The sequence below is a fragment of the Echeneis naucrates genome, chromosome 22 (genome assembly GCF_900963305.1).
Source record: "Echeneis naucrates chromosome 22, fEcheNa1.1, whole genome shotgun sequence".
Taxonomy (NCBI): Eukaryota; Metazoa; Chordata; class Actinopteri; order Carangiformes; family Echeneidae; genus Echeneis; species Echeneis naucrates.
This window is the reverse complement of record NC_042532.1, coordinates 10,472,631-10,490,315: the sequence shown is the minus strand read 5'-3', so window position 1 is coordinate 10,490,315 and position 17,685 is coordinate 10,472,631. Positions and strand designations below refer to the sequence as shown.

General features: G+C 39.3%; 3 protein-coding genes across 11 annotated transcripts in view; 1 reads left to right on the top strand and 2 right to left on the bottom strand.

The window, feature by feature from the left end:
• Positions 1 to 701: 701 nt before the first annotated feature.
• dcdc2c (doublecortin domain containing 2C) lies at positions 702 to 9,036 on the bottom strand. Its single transcript, XM_029494321.1, has 10 exons — positions 8,762 to 9,036; positions 8,315 to 8,363; positions 8,147 to 8,220; positions 7,905 to 8,036; positions 7,292 to 7,441; positions 7,109 to 7,157; positions 3,419 to 3,560; positions 1,633 to 1,733; positions 1,037 to 1,050; positions 702 to 777 (listed from the first exon to the last, which is right to left on the bottom strand). Exons 1-10 carry the CDS (start codon positions 9,034 to 9,036, stop codon positions 702 to 704), a joined length of 1,062 nt encoding a protein of 353 aa, XP_029350181.1.
• Positions 9,037 to 11,662: 2,626 nt separating this feature from the next.
• Positions 11,663 to 16,340, bottom strand: colec11 (collectin sub-family member 11). Of its 4 annotated transcripts, none has more exons than XM_029493351.1 (7): positions 16,248 to 16,340; positions 13,272 to 13,432; positions 13,106 to 13,177; positions 12,596 to 12,667; positions 12,443 to 12,496; positions 12,218 to 12,313; positions 11,663 to 12,072 (listed from the first exon to the last, which is right to left on the bottom strand). In XM_029493351.1, the coding sequence occupies exons 2-7, from the start codon at positions 13,402 to 13,404 to the stop codon at positions 11,663 to 11,665; spliced, it is 837 nt and encodes a 278-aa protein (XP_029349211.1). In that variant the 5' UTR covers positions 13,405 to 13,432; positions 16,248 to 16,340. The 4 variants fall into 4 exon arrangements, with proteins under 4 accessions (XP_029349211.1, XP_029349210.1, XP_029349212.1 ...); XM_029493350.1 differs by lacking the exon at positions 16,248 to 16,340 and adding an exon at positions 13,868 to 14,192; XM_029493352.1 differs by lacking the exon at positions 16,248 to 16,340 and having other exon boundaries at positions 11,663 to 12,054; positions 13,272 to 14,192.
• myo6b (myosin VIb) overlaps positions 16,288 to 17,685 on the top strand; it is a 33,951-nt gene continuing 32,553 nt past the window's right edge. For 4 of the 6 annotated variants that reach the window (XM_029493349.1, XM_029493344.1, XM_029493348.1 and 1 more), the window contains exon 1: positions 16,293 to 16,450. The gene's annotated coding sequence lies outside the window, so the exon portion shown is untranslated. Of the gene's footprint in view, positions 16,451 to 17,685 lie in introns of all 6 variants that reach the window. The other 2 variants (XM_029493345.1, XM_029493346.1) reach the window with 2 other exon arrangements.

Below are 17,685 nucleotides of genomic sequence, written 5' to 3'. Positions count from 1 at the left end.
ATCATCTAATGGTCATTTCCAGAAATCCATAGCCAATCTGAATCAGCAACATTCGTGAATGACTAAAAGCGAAAAGTAATGAATTAAGTTATTGATGAGGTCTTTAGCTGGGGTCATAACTGGCCCCCAGAAGTCAATAATTATCCCGATAAGAATATCTTTATAGCAAAAGTGCATACGGCAGCAAAATCATCATCACACCAAAACATCCCCCTATGGTGTAATTGCCACTGCTTGAAATTATAGTTTTCATTAAAACAAAATGTTCAATGTTATTGATTGCTTAAATAAGACTCAATATCTTCTCATTTCAAAGCTGAATGAAATTGCTCGGATAGTAATATCACCCAACTACAGTGTGCATTCATCACAGTTATACTGCTTCATATTGCTGTCCCTTGGGGATTATTAGAGCAAAATAAGTATATTCAAATGAGTGTAATTTCTAGGAACCAAAGATCCATGGAGAAACATCTGTGTGCACAGCTCAGTCCTACTTCATCACTGTGAACATACACAATAACCAGAGTAAAAGACAGACATCAAATATAGCCACACTCTGTTATGGAAGTTGTTAACCAACACGAACTTTTGTGTATTTTATAAGCTTGCGGCTTAATACATACAGTAACTTTGGTTGCAGCCAAGCTGAACTTTCAAAAGTTATACCATATGAAGTTGTACCTGGGGCTCAAGTGTCTTTAACTCTGTGTCTCCAGTGCCAGAACTGTGCCCTGTGCCTTTGACTGACTCTCCTTGCCCTGAAGAAGAGTTGTACTGGTGGAACACAAATGAACAAAGAAAACCATGGAGACAGAAAAAACAGGTTATACACACATTAGATTAACATGTAGTTGCTGGAAGCAGGTCTATGTGATGCTCTTGCAATTATGGAAAGGATTACCATAATTGCTGGTTAGAGCACTTTTATGTGACCTAATCCAAAAGCAAATGAAAAAATTGGACATAATAATAGAGCAAAAATGAACTAAATGTGAAATACTAACTACATAAAACTTAAAATAAGGGTACTTACATCCTTCCTGGAACCTGGAGACAAAGATCTATGCAGACACAAGCCATCAGAATCATGGAGGGGGGCCTTGCAGGGACTTGCAGAATAACTCCTGTCTTCACACTCTTCTTCCACTATCTTGGCCTCAACCTGCAGAAAGGAAAGAAATTGACCCTCTTGGCTGACACCGTACTTTACTGCTGTATTGATTTGACTAAATATTTATGCAACTTGTTCTATTGAGCATTCATTAGCCTTACAGTATACTGAGCAGAAAATGATGCCATAGCGTTGTGTAAGTACATTCTTAATTCTTTTTGTGGCTTTTTGGTAGGAACGTGGGGATAGAGGTGATATACTGTATGCCATTCATTTCACAGTCAAAATGCTAAAATAACTGTAAATTGTTAGATTGTGTTGTGCTGCTTAGGTTGTAAAATCATCCCTGATGAATTCAGTTAGGAGCATACTGCTAATTTAGCAGGAATTTGCAGATGGGCCAGTGTTTGTCTTTGTTGATGTTGTTGTGTTTTTGGACTGAATTCAACTCCTTCAATTCCTGTTGGATAAAGAGGCACCTCAGCAGGCTTAAAGACCTGTATAGAATTGTGTTTTACCTGATCAATTGGCAGGTCTACCTTCACCTGATGGTCCTCCTGCACTTCTGCTGCTTCTGCCATCTCGCTTCTTTTGCTTTGTGCACTGAACACACTGCCCTCTGAGAAAAGTGATTAATCACAATTACCTCATCTGTTGGCAGTTGCCATGTCATTCTTTTGCACTCTCTCTCTCTCCCTTGCTCACCCTCCATCCCTCACTGCCCTCCAGTCCTCTCCTGTTCAACTTCACAAGAGATCAATGTTGCTGTGAAGTCATTTATTTATTTAGAATGGTCCCAGAGACTAAAGGGCCAGAAAGCCACAGCTGCCATGCAGCAAATATGGCCAGCCAGCGTGAACTTTCAGTTCAGGGTTAGTCCCTAGCAGTGACAGGTTGCTCTTGATGCATGTGGGGAATAGTTTATATGGTAACTTCACAGTGTTTCTGTCCTTGTAAACAAACCCCCTTTTGTCTGTGACTGTTGGATCTGGAATGTGAATAATGAAACACATAATTGAGCTGGAATCTACTTCGATAGCCTCAAGTTATTTCTTTTAAATAGTAAATAACCAAGCGTGGTAGATTAATCAGTGACAAGAGAAGCAATGTACAAAGAAATAGATTTGGTTTATAGGTTTAGCTTGAAAGGAAATTATGTAGCTGCAGAACATGATGGCTGTTTATGTTTTCCAGTCAGGCATTATTTTATTAATCTCCTTCTTGGCTCACTTTTGTAAAAAAAAAAGTAAAATTATAAAGCTGCCAAGAGATATGGTCCCATACCTGGTGAAGACTGTGAACACTAGTTGATTCAGTTATAGAAAGGATTCTTAACCTTAATCTTTTTAGCTGCTGTGCCTCTGGTAAGGACTTGGTCGGGTGTCCAAAACATAGATGAAAAAAAAAAACAAAACAAAACAAAAAAACATGACATGAGCCCAAAAGTAGAAACACATTTTTCTTTCAATATGAAAGGATGGCAGTTTTCAAACTGTGGCAATTATCCAATTTATTCTACCACATAATATCATGTTATTCGAGGCCCAGGATGAGTCTTTCAAGTTGAATCACGGTATTAGTGAGCACAGATGGTAAAACAAACACCCATGAAACAGTGCCTACTGAATAACCAAACAGACACACTCTATTAATGATAGAATATCATTTTTAAACAGCCAGACTGCTACAATGTTCAAAGTAATCAATCTAAAGAACTAGTTTGTCACTTTTATGATCTTTTGTCAGCACTATTTGGAATTAATAACTTATTATCAATTTCATTCCCATGTCAGGAGAAAATTAGAGCATTTTGCACCCCCCCGCCCCCACTTCTCCACATGGTTCATGGGGATTTCTGGATTCAAATTCAACAAAATGGCCTGATTGAATTCATCTATGATTTAAGCCCCCTTGACGGTGTTTGAAGTCTTGTTCTGTTTAATATTCACAGAAAAGAGTCATGTTTCTTTCAAAGAGCAGAGAGCTGTGTTCTGTTTGGACGTTAAGGAACAGGTTGAAAAATCAAAGACAACTCCACCAGCCACACTTTCTTTAAGTGTGACTCTCATATCTTTTATAATGGTGAAAATTCCAAACACATATAATAAAAAATAAGTTTGAATTCAAAAGCTTCCAGGTTACTAGATATTGTAAGAGTGAGAGTAAGTGAGGAGGAGTTGAAGGAACCCCCCTGCCAAAAAAAAAAGAAAAAAGAAAAACGCAAAACAAAACAAAACAAAACCCATACTATGAGGACAGAGGGACAGAATAGTGTCTTGGAGAATTATATTTCTGTAGAATTGCTCTGCCTACCCCCTGTTGGGAGGAGAACTGGGATTCTGGACATCTGCCTCTGTTGTTTGGTTCTCTCTGGCTTGGCTGTGTGTTTCTTCATCTGGCCCCTGGCTGTGTGCTCAAGGTCCTTTCTAAAGCCTGTGTGAGCAAACTACACAGAGAGACAAAAGAGAAGAGAGTATGGGAGCACAGATTAAGGCATATTTTCTCAGACTTCTCTGTGATTCATCATTGACATTTGCTGTTGTTCTGTAAAGAGGAAGAACAAAGACAAAACACGATGGGGCGAAACTTGTGTCTCCTCTTTTCAGCGCTTTTTTACATTTTCCATTGACCTCAATTTTTCATGAGTTGATATGCTTTGTAGCTCCCCAGTGACTCCTCCTGTATTGAATTCATCTGGTTCCAATACATCCTGTGCACAACCTATCAATCACTGGGGAGTGTGGCAAACTAATCATTTATTGATGAAATGGGGCAGCCATGAATTTCTAACTGCATTTGTCTTATTTATCAAGCCAGATCAAACAATGAAAATCCAAACAAGCTTAAAGGGAAAGGGAGGGAGTTGTAGGGAATAACTTATTTTTCAGCAGTAGGCAGCAGAAGGTTATTGATGGAAAGGGGAGGAAAAAACAGGCTTGGGACTTAGTTGCATTGTGGGAGAGTGAAGGTGCAAGAGAGGAAAAGAGAGAAAAAGAGAGAGAGAGAGCAGTGGAAAGAGTTCAGAGTGATGTTCAGACAGCAGGGTACACATCTGAATTAATGCTTCCACAAAAGGCAATTTTCTCCTCATGGGCTCCTCATCCCCTCTGTAGGTAGCAAGGTGAGGTATGTCTCCCTTACAGAGAATGAGAGACACAGACACAGAGAGTGGGAAAGAGCAGACTTAATGTTTCTTTTCAGCTACAGTGCTCTTTACTGCAGCTGCCTGGCTGGATCCCTGGGCTGGCTCGGGGGATAGTGTAGTGATCTCAGGATTCCACCAGAATACACTTCTGGCAATGGTGTTTGCAAGCTTACTAACATGGAGTCTGGGGAATAACCACATTGTTTCTTCACTTGTTTGATTTCTTTAATGCAGAGGCAAACTCTGTTGGTATTCTTTTGAATTTCTACAGCCGTTGGTGGGCCGAGGGAGAGAAATAAAACAACAAAAGAAGAGTGAAGTTTGCCTCATGTATTCAACGATGGGGAGTTGAAACAGAGTTCACACTGTAGTGCTGTGGTGTCCACAGCCACACAAGATCAAACACAGAGCAGTGGCACTGTTGCAATGGTTAGCTGTTAATTCAGTTTCACAAGCTCAATTCATCTGTGAGTGACGTGAAATAACTTCACACTGAAGTTCAGAATCAAAATAAATCTGGGCAGTCAAAAATTTAACAGATTGTTTTCCATGTTTACAGCCTAGTGGTGAGATGCAAATAGAATTTATTTAAATCAACAAAGTTAAATCAAGACCGGCTCACTCTGGGAGGAGAAAACAGAGGACGAGGGGTTCTGCAGAGCCAGGAGAGTACAGTACAAGCAGCAACACAACTGGAAACAGAGCAGTGGAAAAGCTGAGGTCATCTCCCCGCTCATTCTGCATTACATATCTACAGTCATGTCCTGTGGGAGCAGACAACTGTGTGTATCAGGAGGCCCCAGAGAGAGAGAGGGAGTGCTAGGGTTAGTGTGAGAGGGGCTCAGGGGGACCAAGCAGCAAGCAATGTATAGCCCTCTCAAGTGGCAGAGAACAGGAGTCAACAAGAGGACACTGTGATATGATAGCCAGGGGAAAACAGGGGTCCCAACCAATTGGACCGACCAGCCTCCAGCCATACTGACTGTGGTATCAGTAGGAGCCACTCCCAAGGCAGAGTCCTCTGTTGAGCAGACATGCTGGCAGCAGTGAGGGGGTATAGTTTTCCACAGGGCATTGCTACTTCCCCTAACCAATGAGATCATCGAAGAAAAAAATCTGAGAAATTGGGAGTAGCAGCAAGTCATTGCTGATGTCAGAGAGAGCAGCTCTTAAAGGTTTAGTCAGACTACCAAGGCTGCTTTCACAGGCTGCTTTGAGCAAAGCATATTTGGAATACAATTGCACTGGTCATTGTGATTGCTGAAACATAAAAGTGCTTTGCTTTGATACACACCATTATTCTTTTTTCTCTGTGTCTGTACATTCCTCTCTCCCCTATTACTCTTCTCTTTCTACTATGTCTACCTCAGTACGTTCTACCTCATCATGTCTATGAACACCTAACTCAGCATATATGCTTGCTTCCAATGGGAACATGTCGGAGAGTTTCAATATTACACTCTTCAAAGCTGTCAATTTAGACTTCAGTAGTTGCTGCAGACCAGATGTCCCACACAACACTGCAGAAATACTCTGCTGCCAATGCAGATAGCAGGGGACACTATTACAATACACTGAGGTGGCTAGAGCAAGGTTATATTTTACACAGCCTCACTAGGCATGTTTAAATGATCTTTTTACAAGCATTTCTAACCAGACTTCTGTTGTTTTGTGAGGTCAAACTGAAATTAATGGCAGACATGACCCAATAAATGTATGTATAATCTGTAAGCTAAACAACTGACAGATCAAGACTGATAGGGCAATATTTGTTGCATGTCTTTTTCCCCTTTGAAAGGTCCTTATTAACTGGTCAAATCAAGTTTACAAATTCATGAGGAATGAGATGAAGAGGCAAGGGGAGTAAAATGCGGCAGCATCATGTCTTGTGAATGAATAATATTACAATTAACTGGTGGATGCAAAACACACCAGTAACCCTGTCTCTGTCTCCACCTTATGGTACTATGTGAAATGGCAAAAGTTATGGTCATGTTTCAGGTTTCTTTGAATAATGTTTCAGGACCGAACCTATGTTAGGCCAAGTTTGCTAATAATCTGGTTTTCCATCTGTTGTTTTATGCCAGAAAATCAAAGTACACCACAGCGGTTAATAGTTTAAAATAACTTACGTATAAATATTCCTGTTTTTTTCTAAATGTAATGGAAGTCAATCCATTGCAGGTTAGGGGTATTTTTCTCCATTGAAAAAAATTGGCATATTCCCTGGCATTGTCATCCTTCATGGTTAGAAAAATCAGATGTCATACACATCTCTTACAGGGGGCCCCATCTCTACCTCAATCTGCTGAGTGGGCATATTCTCATCTTTCGTGTGTGATTTGGTGTTCATCTCAGGCCCACAGCAGTGCAATCCTCACACGGATTAAACGCATTTCACTATCTACTTAATCACAATACAAACTGTCCCAGTTCTGGTTTGAATAAGAGATTTTTTTTTTTTTCCCCCCCCCATTTTCAGTGAAGTCCCCCTGGTGCATATGATCTGTCTATGAGGCTCACTGCTCTTGATCAAGTGGGCCAGTTTGTCTCTGTGGGGATTACCCATCAAAGTGGAAAGCAACGGTAACTCAATGCCTCCTGCAGACAGTGATTGATGATACCGCTGTTTAAATAACGAATTACACCCCCACAACAAGTCTCACACGTGGGAAATGTTAATTGAAATGCTGCGTGTGCAAAGATATGCTTTTCCACTGTGATAGTAGCAAGGTGTTTCAACATTAAACCAGTGCGAAATTCAGAAAAAAATTTATATTTCAGCATGTTGCAAGAAAGTGAATGGCCAGATGGCAAACTGCATTCAACACCGAAGCAGCTGTACTCACCACGTCCTTTGCATGTCTTGTCTTTCTAATAGAAGGCAGGTTGTCTTGGCTGCAGGGAATAAAGGGAAATGAAAAATGACAAATTTTCTCTTTCCTTTCCACATCAACACAGGAACCAACTGTTTATTTGATTAGTGTAAATCAAAACTTATATTAATGAATAAAAAGTCATAAATCTCTTACTCTTCAGTTGTATTGTCTTTCATGAAATCCATAGGGACCCAATGATCATACGGGAGAGGTTTAAACTTTTCTGCACCAACTGCAACATAATGTTGGCTGTTCTTCAGTTCAGTGGAGGCACAGACAGGATGCCCATCTAATGTGTAGAGCCTGGGAACTCAAGTAAAGAAATACTGCCAATTTGAGCAACGTTTTATGGTTGTTTCATACAAGTTCATAAATATCAGCATAATTATATCAATATCCATCAAAGCAGATATTGCTTTTTAAACACTTAAGGAGCAATTACAGTGAGCATGTCTCGACCCAATATGGTTCCAATCAGTAATTAATTGGGGAAATCCTTCCACTCTGCCAAATGCATTCAAACTAAGTGGAAAAACCTCCACTTACATTTATGTCACTGTTGTTCCAGAAGCTGGCTCTATGGAATCATATAGAATATTTGATAAATGAAATTATTTCTCATAATTCATCATATCCTTTAAGAGAATGTCACCATTGGAATGTACAAACATTAAAACATGCATCTTTCCAAAGCAGGGACAACACTGGTAAGGTCTTCACCTGCCACAAAGTGGGAAAACCTTTTCCCACATACTGAAGTGATTACCTGTACACAGCACCAGTACGGAGTTGAACTTTATCTGTCACCATGGCTAAAACATTTTCCCATTTTCTAAGTGTGAACTTTGGGATTCTTATTCGAGCTGGAGGCACCAAGACATCGCCATTGGTGAAGACACTGTAAAAAGGAAAAATAGTAAAACTGTCCATTTTATAATTGCACAGCACAACAGACCATATTCTTTTTACATCAAAGATACCCTTATCCAGCTTAAAATCACAACTCACTTTATTGTGCAAGACTCATCATTAGTTTTCCTCCAGCGAGCAGAAGCTACTATTCTGCTGGGAACAGGTATGATCTGAAAATAGTATTAACGCGATTAAGTGTCCAACTCAAACTTAGAAGTTGAATTAGTTTCAGTGTAATTGAACCAACACAAAGAGTAACTTTACCATTTCATTTTTCCTAGTCTGTGGCTTTTTGGTTGTTGCACTACAATAGCTGGAAGATATATAAAAAATAACATGTAAATGACTAACACAACATATAGATACAAACTGCCTGCACAGACACATACATGAAGAAAAAAAACGAACTTAAAATAAATGTTACCTGTAATGTTTTGTTTTGTTTTTCATTTTAAAGTTAACTGAATAGTAATTATACTAACTCACCTATAAGAATCTAGGCCAACAGGACCGCACAGAAAACTCAAATATAAACTTTATGTATGACAGGTGTGTAAAAGCTTTTTCCGCTGAGGTGAATGAAAAGGAGAGAGTTTCACTAGTACAGCTGATATTACGCAAACATAAACTATCCGGGCAGTAGAGCTAGCGAGCAAAGAAAGAAAACGAAGAGAGGACAGACACACGGACACTTTCCAACATGGCACCCACTTCAGCTTTTTGAACTTCTCATTTCCGGCTGCAACGTACACACTGCCGTGATCCAGGTCGTCCAAACGCTGAACTTTGTGGCCCTCTGCCGGCGTGTACAGCTTCCTGACGGCGCCGAACGGAGCCCTGACATTCGGGGTCAGAGCATTTAACAAGCCGTCAAAAGTGGACACCTGCCGCGGATTTATGACTATTTTCCTTCCGGGGAAAAAGGCGTCTCCGTTCCGGTAAACCGTTATTGTTTTTGTTGGCGGCAACTCGCCTCTCCCCGTCATAGCTGGCTAAGCTAACAGGTGCAGCTTTGGAAACAACAAACTGTAATGGCGCCCGCTGTCAATAGTAAAGCGTGCCAGTGGAGAGTCTCCGGTAACCGGAGATAGCACCTGATAATGGAAACCAATTCCTTCACATGGGAGGTGATTCATCCAGAGACAGAGACGTCTGCTCTGGCTTTGCTAGCTCCTTGTTTGTTTGTTTCCGTGTAGCTAACGTTAACTCAATGTTTGATTCCAAAATCTGGGTTTCCGTGACAACCAGCCCGAAAAGCACACAAACATCTTATTTGTGTTTGTGTGTTCACCCGCGTGAACAATGTTGACCTAAAGGTGGCTAATGTGGCGCCTGTCAGTTTCACGTGGAGTTGTGTCATGTCAACAGACTGTGAAGACAATTTTACCTGTGTGAAAACGTTTTATTTCCTTTTTTCAAATGTCTTTATTTTCACAGGACTTTGTGAGTGGCCTGCAGTAAACATTTCTGTAATCTCTGGGCCCCTGAAATTATATTTAAAGAACCATATTCATCCCTCCGAAATGATCCGTTTTGCATCGTATTGTAACATGGGGTAAGTTTGGCATTATTGCATTACTTTTCTGAGGCTGCAACCATTCATTAAGACCATCAGGGAACAGAAAGAGATGAATTGTTTTATTAGTCCTCACAATTTGTTTGTGTTTTTGGCAACTTTGTCCTACATATGTGCTGGAGGCCTTTTAAGTTATTTTTGTAAACATGCAGATGTTAATGCAAGCCATTAATACACACCCATATGAAAAGCTAATTCGCTTTGCTTTCATGGTGTCAAAATCCTCACCCCAAGATTTGGATGTGTAGTTTTGGTGTTTTGTCATTTATATATATATATATATATATATATAATATACACACACAAACACACACACACACACACACGCAGGGACAATGTCAATTTCAACACTTTACCCCTCCCAATTCTTTGCAGTCATAAAAAAAAAAAATTCTGGATTAACAAAGTTATTGCTTTATATTTTATATTTTATTTATATTATATGAGTAGAGAAACATTATTACTACTTGATATTTTCATGGTGGATATAGAAATGGCTTTCACATCCAAAGAAGAGTGCCCCTTTTCCTTATTTCCATGCACTGTCACCGTATCTTTCATTCACAGGCCTTTATTTCAACACAGATTATCTGCCAGTCCACTGTTAGACAGAGCTGTCCAAATTGTTTACCACAAAGGTAACCAGAGATTGCACCAACAATGGCACCTAATTGGTTTAGGCCAGACAAGTCCTGGTCGATTAAATGCATAATTCATCCTAGCATTAATTATTCATTTCTAGAGGGACCAGTGCGGTGCTTTATTAGGAGAACTGAATCATGCATATTCAAATTCCTCTTCTTAGAGCGATGCAATATTATCTCAGCTGGGATGCCCATCCCAAAAAACAATAGCAGCCATGGCTGTAAGACAATGTCTATTAATCACACAACTAAACCATTGAGGGTTTTCTCAGAAGAAAATGTCATACCAACCCATGGTGTGTAACGTCTTGTTTTTGTCATTTGCCAATTACACTGTCAAACAATTACGAAGTGTAATTAATTTATTATTTTTGTCAACCTTCTTGTGTTTAGATACATAATTTTTAATAACAGCCGTGTCATTAAAAAAAATCCAGTGTTAATTTAACTTAGTATAACAATTAACACAGCATACCATTGTGTTTAGCCCAGACAGTCAGATTGAACACACTCCCTAAACTACATATAATTGCCATGCCGCTGTTGGGAAAACAAGGTGTAAATAATAACAGCAGTGTTGGCACTATTTTATTTAGCCTCTCGTTTGCAAGCTTTGATATTAACCTGAGCTTTTCCCTCTGTGACAAGTGAAAATATCTGATTTGAAAGGCACATGCAATAGCCAAAGACACAAAATATGCTTCACATTGGGAGAGACTGTTATAGTATTGTACAGTTTTTATGCACCACGTGGAGGCCGTATCACTGGCTCAGGATTACCCTTAAAGCACCACTCATAAGTTAAGTGAACTCGTTGATAGAAAATAATGCACAAACATGTCTCTCTTTTTTGAATTATTAGTGAATATTTACTGTACAAGCTCCACATAACTTATTATATGAATATGAAATAAAATGTATAGTGTATTCAGTTTCTCTTATTAAAAGCACCTGACTGGAGCCAAAATCTTTGTTTTAATTTAATATTTTCTAAAAAAAAATCTACCCTCATTTGCTCATGTGTCTTGTTGGTTGCTGGCACTTCAGGAAAAATTGCTCAGTGGATACTTTGCATAACAAAGACTTGCATATCACCTCAGTCTATCACCTTGCATGCTGTTTGGAACATGAATAAATCATGTGAGATTAAGGGTTGAGCTTCCAATGAGTGAAATTCTAACAAAAAGAACACAACCTCAGATGGTTATGTGAATTAAGAAAATAAATAGCCCATAAGCTTGTTTAAAAAAAAAAAAAAAAAAAAAAAAACATCAAAAAGCATGAGCGTTTGCACAACACGTCATTTTGTCACCATATTTACATGTAGAAAGTATCACACAAACACTGTGAATGGATTTAACTTTTGCCAAATTTATCAAATCATTTAGCAGCTTACACAGTATCCTTGTCAAATTCACAGACAAAATACATGGTTGGGTGGCACGCCACATCAGTCCACTCTCCAGAGGCCACCATCTCAGCACAGTCCTCGTCATCATAGGCATTGTTGGGCTCTCCTTTCCTCCATTTGCTGAAAGTCGTCATGGGAGAGCGATCCACGTAAGTGAAAACACCCTCCCGTTCCAGGTCATGTATGCCAATGTAGACTCGACTCAGGCCTGCTTCAGTAATGTAACCTGCAATGGCTGCGTTGGCTCCTTCATCCTTAGGCATGGCCAGGTGCCCTCCCCTCGTCTGACAGTAGCCTTCAGCTTCAGAGTAGCGCTTCTCTTCCTTCACCAACAGATAGACTTTACTGTCTGTCTCTTTTATGCCAGCAACAGCTGCAGGGGAGGGCAGTGCTGAAAAATGAGCACTTGTATTTCTATAAATTTCCCATTGACATGCCCAACACTTTCAGTACTTTGAGAACAAGAAGTGCAGCAACAACAAGACTACAAATCCGACAAGTGTTAAGATGTAAAAATATGAATGATAAGATCATACCATTTTTGATGAATTTCAGTTCCGAGGAAAGTTGGGCCACAAGAATGTCCATTTCTCCAATCATCTTTCTCATTGGTGTGCACTCACATGGGACCCCTGATAAGACAAAAATGTGGGTAATTATGCAATTATCATTGCGATTCATTCATAACTTTCGCCAAATGTGTATGTATAAACCTGCAGCATTCGTTTTGTCAAATTGAATAAATTGTTGAAATATCTCACCTGGCTCCCCATTAGGACCCTGTGGACCAGGATCACCCCTGTTTCCTTTTAGCCCTGAGATCAAATGAAATTATTCATAAATCTTGAAATACACTCCACTTAATTAATTCCAAAACAATACATCCCAAGAACAATTGTGTACTTTATAATAACCTTTCATTCCACTTGGGCCCACTTTTCCATAACGTCCCATAATTCCTTTTTGTCCTCTAAGCCCAGGTGGACCTGAGAAAAGTCAATGTGATAGGAATATTACAAAAAGAAAGCTATACATCTCTTTTCCCTGACAAAATTTCACCTTAAAAGAGCACACATTAAAGTTAAGGACAGCATAATTGAAATTCTAAAACCACAATTTACTTCCACTAAGGTAGCTTCATTAAAATGATGTCTGTGTAATCTCACTTAAAAGTATGAGAACACCCTCCGCTCCTCATTAAGGTCTTCAGTAAACACTTGTCTGCAGCAGTGGATTTTGTACATCGTTTCTGCTCCAACCTCTCACTGAAATGTAAACACTTGGCCATCTCTGGATGGCCTGTTAGGAGGGGGTGACAGGACATTATCAGGCCAAGCAATGTGATCTTTACCCTAGTTTTTCTTTGTTTCAGCTTAGTGGTTGTTGTCAGAAGCATGAGGCTGTGTGTGTGTGAACAACTGTACCTATATCTCCAGGAGGGCCAACTCTTCCCGGTCTCCCTGGCACTCCTTTTTGCCCTTTCTCACCTGGTTCGCCTTTTGCAGGAAAAGATATTATAATTTAAGTGATCTGAAAATAATACTAATCATATTTAAATTATATCTTTATATGTATATAGGATTTGCCTGCCTTTAAGTCCAGGGACAAGGATCTGAACAGTGCAGGCTTCCTCTGTCAAGTGCTGTCCATAAGATGTCTGTATTATAAAACTCAACACCACAGACATAAGTATCATTGGTAGTAACAGCTTCTCTCCTCTCATTCTTCTATATGCTGATTAGTAGGCTAAACTGGAGAGATGAGAAAAATTAGGAAAGTACAAATGTGTGAGAAATATTCTCAGAACAATTTAAGTTTGACAAGGTAAAGAATATTACAATGGCTTATTGAATCAGGAGGGATTTGTTCCAGAAGCAAAAATCTGTTATCAGTTGAGTTCAGCATTCATCTCTTAAGTATCCCATCTCAAAGAAATGCATAAGCATCCACCATACATTTAAAGCTATACAAGGTAGCTTTGTCGTCAGGGAAAATCATTGTTTTTAACTAATACGTGTCTATGCCTGAAACAAACAGCTTCACAAAGGAAATGGAAGATGCATTGAGTCATATTTGCCCAAGACCAAGGAAACATTCGTTTGGATTTTGATATATTATGCAATATTTAGAACTCCAGAGGGTAAATAAGAGTACAAAAAATCAAATTCACAATATGAATGGCCTACCTGAGGAGGAACTTTCCATACAGAAAGAAAGAGTACTGCCAACTTGCCAAGACTTGCAGGAGCTTTGAGCAGCTGGTGGTTCTGCAGAAATATTTCATGTTCCTCCACAGCCACCACAGAATGTGTGTGTGATAGGACATTCATAAACAGTTCACAGATAAAGTCCAAGGCAGCTGGGGCTCCACAGATAATTGGCTGGGAAAGTCGTCAAGTGATTGAGAGTGGAGGGGCCTGATAAACCCACAGCCTTAACCCCAAACTGAGAAATTTCAAAGAGCAAAATAAAATTGTTAGTTGTTTAAGCAATTTGGTGAGAATTATTAGTTTAGTCAAGTATACAATTTATTACTCTATTAGTATTTATTTTAAATGCTAAATATTACTGGTTTATTTTAATATGTTTGCATAGTTTTTCCTGTGCTTTGGTTTGTATAGATGACCTTAACTCTTTCCACTTACTTATAAAACTTTTTATTGTAGGGCAATACACTACGCTGTATTAATGGTATGAGTTTTAGCTCCCCTAATGTATTCATACTGTCTGTGTGACTAATAAATACTGTCCAACATAAACGGCACCCAGCATATCTGTCTTCCTGTTTTATTTCTTTTTAATTAAACTTTGAAACTGTCTAATTTATATGTAGCAATGTAGATGATATTGACCAAAAAAAAAAAAACTAAACTAAATTCAGTACTCTGGGGATGCTAGCAGCAAGAGATAAAAAAGAGTAATAAAAGAATCATAAATAATAAAAACACACAGAAAACCAACAAGGATAACTAAACAACAGAAAGCTGTGAAAAAACAAACAAACAAACAAACAAAAAAAAAACACCAAAAACTCTAAAGCAGCAGCACCAAATAAATATGTCTGTATAAAGTGGTGGTGAGCAGATGCATATTATTAATTAGTTCTGGTACAGCATGATTGAATTGATCAAGTTACAGCCATGCTGATGGTGTGCTGTTCAACAGTCTCACAGCATCTGGAAGGACACTGTTTCAGGATATGGTGGTTTTTGCGTAGATGCAGCGTAACCTTTTACCCCATTGGAGGAGGACAAACAGGATGTGAGCTGGATGTGTGGCATCATTCATGATGTATGTCTTTTTAAGATTCCTGCAGGTGTGGAGGTTTCTAATGGTGGGCAGGCTGCAGCTGCAAATGTGGTGATATGTATGAAGGCGCAGAGAGTGACAGTGGAATACAGTGGAATATGACAATGGTTTTTCCTGTTGTCCAGTATATTAGGCTTTTGCCACAGGGTTTCCCCCATATTCCATGAGCTCCTCATGATGCTCAATTCTGCATCCCTTTACTCCTATTTACTCTTCTCTACCTCCCTAGAAATGAGCTATGTTTCAGTTTAAGATCTGACTTTAGGTGTGCAGCTCTTCTGATCCTCCAAAATGACCACTTGATGGAGCCATTGTCCATGCAAGCACATTATTCAAGCTAGACAAGGGGTATGTGTCTGCACACTTTTTTTTTTTTTTTTTTAAATCACCTTATATTTGCAATTTATCAACCAGTAGTACACACAGTCCTATTATCAACGACTGTTTGTAACAAAAATAATGTAGCAGTTGTTCTCGGGGTTTGCTTGTTTTAGCCAGAGTTGAAAAACGTACAGTTTGTCATTGTAAGATAAAAGAAAATAAAATATGCCAGTCTGATGCGATCGGGTGGTGCTTGCGTTTGTTGTGTATTAATCAGAAAGTTGTGCAACTGCCAACTCGGACTTTTAGCTTGTGAACAAAAATGGCATATTAATGTTTACATGCTGTCAGCTGGTGTCAGTAATCAGATATGGTCCAATGCAGCAGTATTGAATGTCCTAATTAGATTTACGTACCCGTGGCTGCTCTCAATGGTGGATTGGATGTCTCCTTAGAAAATCCTCCCCAAAGTTTTAGATTACCTGCCTTTCAAATATTTATGACTCGAGGCAACATTTGGTGTCGTTTCATTGCTGCCAGTGAAATAGTCTAGTGTGAATATATCCCATAACTCTTCTTTTATGACGATTGGGAACAAACCCATCGTCATAAGTTGTAAAATATGATCTCCCTTGCTCAAACACATATTTATTTTATTATGTATATTTTTCCCTGAAAAAAAAAATGCATTAACTATATAAGTTACACAGTCGCCCGAGGGTGCAAGAATATATTGCCAGCGACATGTTGCTTCATATGTCCGTATGCATTTTATGTCTTACCTGCTAGATTTTGCTGAAAGTGTGCTTTAAAAATTGGACATTAGGTCCCAGAATGAATTAATAGATATATAAAATTCCATAGTTCTTTTCTTTGTAGTCTACCTGACGCAGCATTTAAACGGACCTGACGGAGGCTGACGTCACCTGCGCTTACCGTAGCGCGAGCGCAGCCCTGTCATCCTGTTTCCCCGTCCTGTCCCTTCCTGTCCCGTCCTGTCCCATCCCGTCCCGTCCTGTCCTGTCCTGTCCCGTCGTGCTCCGGGAGAAAAGCTGGACTTCATTTACAGCCACATATCCGCATGAGGGGCTTGAAACCCGTTCCTGTCTGCCAGCACTTACTGTTCACTGTGTGAGTATGTAAGTGTCTTCGCTTTTGTCCAACTTCCCAGCGACAACTTGTGGGGCTTTATTTTATCTGGGCGCCTCATTTTAACAAGTTTAACAAGTTTTATCTTGTATTTATTGTGTAGTGTTTGTTGTTAGACTGTCACTGTACTACTTAGGGCTTAGCTCCGTTATTTTTTTGTTAAGAGGGTGGATATCTATCACCATAAGCTCTGTAGCTGACTATAGAAAGCTGTTTTCAACTGGAATATCAAAGTATAAATGTATTGTTCTTTACTAACCTGTAAGCTTACTTTGCTCTCTCTGTAGTGTGCTTACATTGTTACATTTGGTTTATTAATTATGTTTCATTCAACTAGTCCATGTGTTTTGTAGGTCTAATTTTAAAATCTGTGAATCCTTAGCAAAGGCAAAATGTCTTCTTTGAAATCAAAATTCTGTCTTCTAATTTTAAAAGGGCAACTTTGAAAGGGTGACCTATGTGTTTATCTGTCTTCATCCTGTTGCCCTGTAGTCGATATCCATGTCCCTTTAGCCTGGTAGAGAACAGGAAACAAGAGGCAGGAAACGAGGCATATGTCCATTCTTGTGTGTGTGTCTGTGTGTTTATGCTTTCTCATCTGTACCGTATTTTCCTATGAGCTTCATTTGGCACTTTTTTATTTTTTTGATTTGGTCTGCTAAATGATCAATGACTTTTCTTTGCAAGGCTTTGCTCTCACTTGAAGTCTCTCACCTCTTTGTCTGGATTAGGGTCAAGTACTAAGAGGATTTAAAGCTGCAGAGTCAAAGTTCCTCGTTAGGGACTGGTCTCAGTTGAACAGTGAATGATGCCTTTGCTTTGTGGTGCAGGCTTTAAGGTACAAGGTCTTTTCCCTAAGTGATACAGCAGATGGAGGATTGCTTTGAAAATTAAAAGTGGATCCCCAAGGCCCTGGTTCACTGATCAGTGTTGTGTATGGATCCAGGTTTGCAGCAGACTAGTGCAGACAGGATACTGCTGATGAACTGTATGTTGAAAAAGCATTCATTTTGTCTTCACCGTATGCTGATTACGTCTGATAGTGTTGCCAGATCTGTACAATCATTTGTTTTTCGTGGGGATTTGAGCTGAGTGTATTTTCTGTCTAGCCTACATGTCGTATACGTAATTTAAATTCCAAGTAGGAAAGTAAAGTTTTTATTATTAGTCCTCTAACTGAGGCAGTCTTGAGATAACCAGCAGCCTTGATCTTATACTTGAAGGT

What these genes read in the sequence shown, in the direction of transcription:
- dcdc2c (XM_029494321.1), bottom strand. Translation starts at nt 9,036, where the DNA reads ATGACGGGGAGAGGCGAGTTGCCGCCAACAAAAACAATAACGGTTTAC. An exon ending in AGACTAGGAAAAATGAAATG is followed by an intron (nt 8,221 to 8,314) that starts GTAAAGTTACTC and finishes TACTATTTTCAG; the next exon opens with ATCATACCTGTTCCCAGCAG. An exon ending in CGTACTGGTGCTGTGTACAG is followed by an intron (nt 7,442 to 7,904) that starts GTAATCACTTCA and finishes TTGAGTTCCCAG; the next exon opens with GCTCTACACATTAGATGGGC.
- colec11 (XM_029493351.1), bottom strand. Translation starts at nt 13,404, where the DNA reads ATGAGAGGAGAGAAGCTGTTACTACCAATGATACTTATGTCTGTGGTG. An exon ending in CCTTGTCCCTGGACTTAAAG is followed by an intron (nt 13,178 to 13,271) that starts GCAGGCAAATCC and finishes TTCCTGCAAAAG; the next exon opens with GCGAACCAGGTGAGAAAGGG. An exon ending in TGGCCCTCCTGGAGATATAG is followed by an intron (nt 12,668 to 13,105) that starts GTACAGTTGTTC and finishes GACTTTTCTCAG; the next exon opens with GTCCACCTGGGCTTAGAGGA.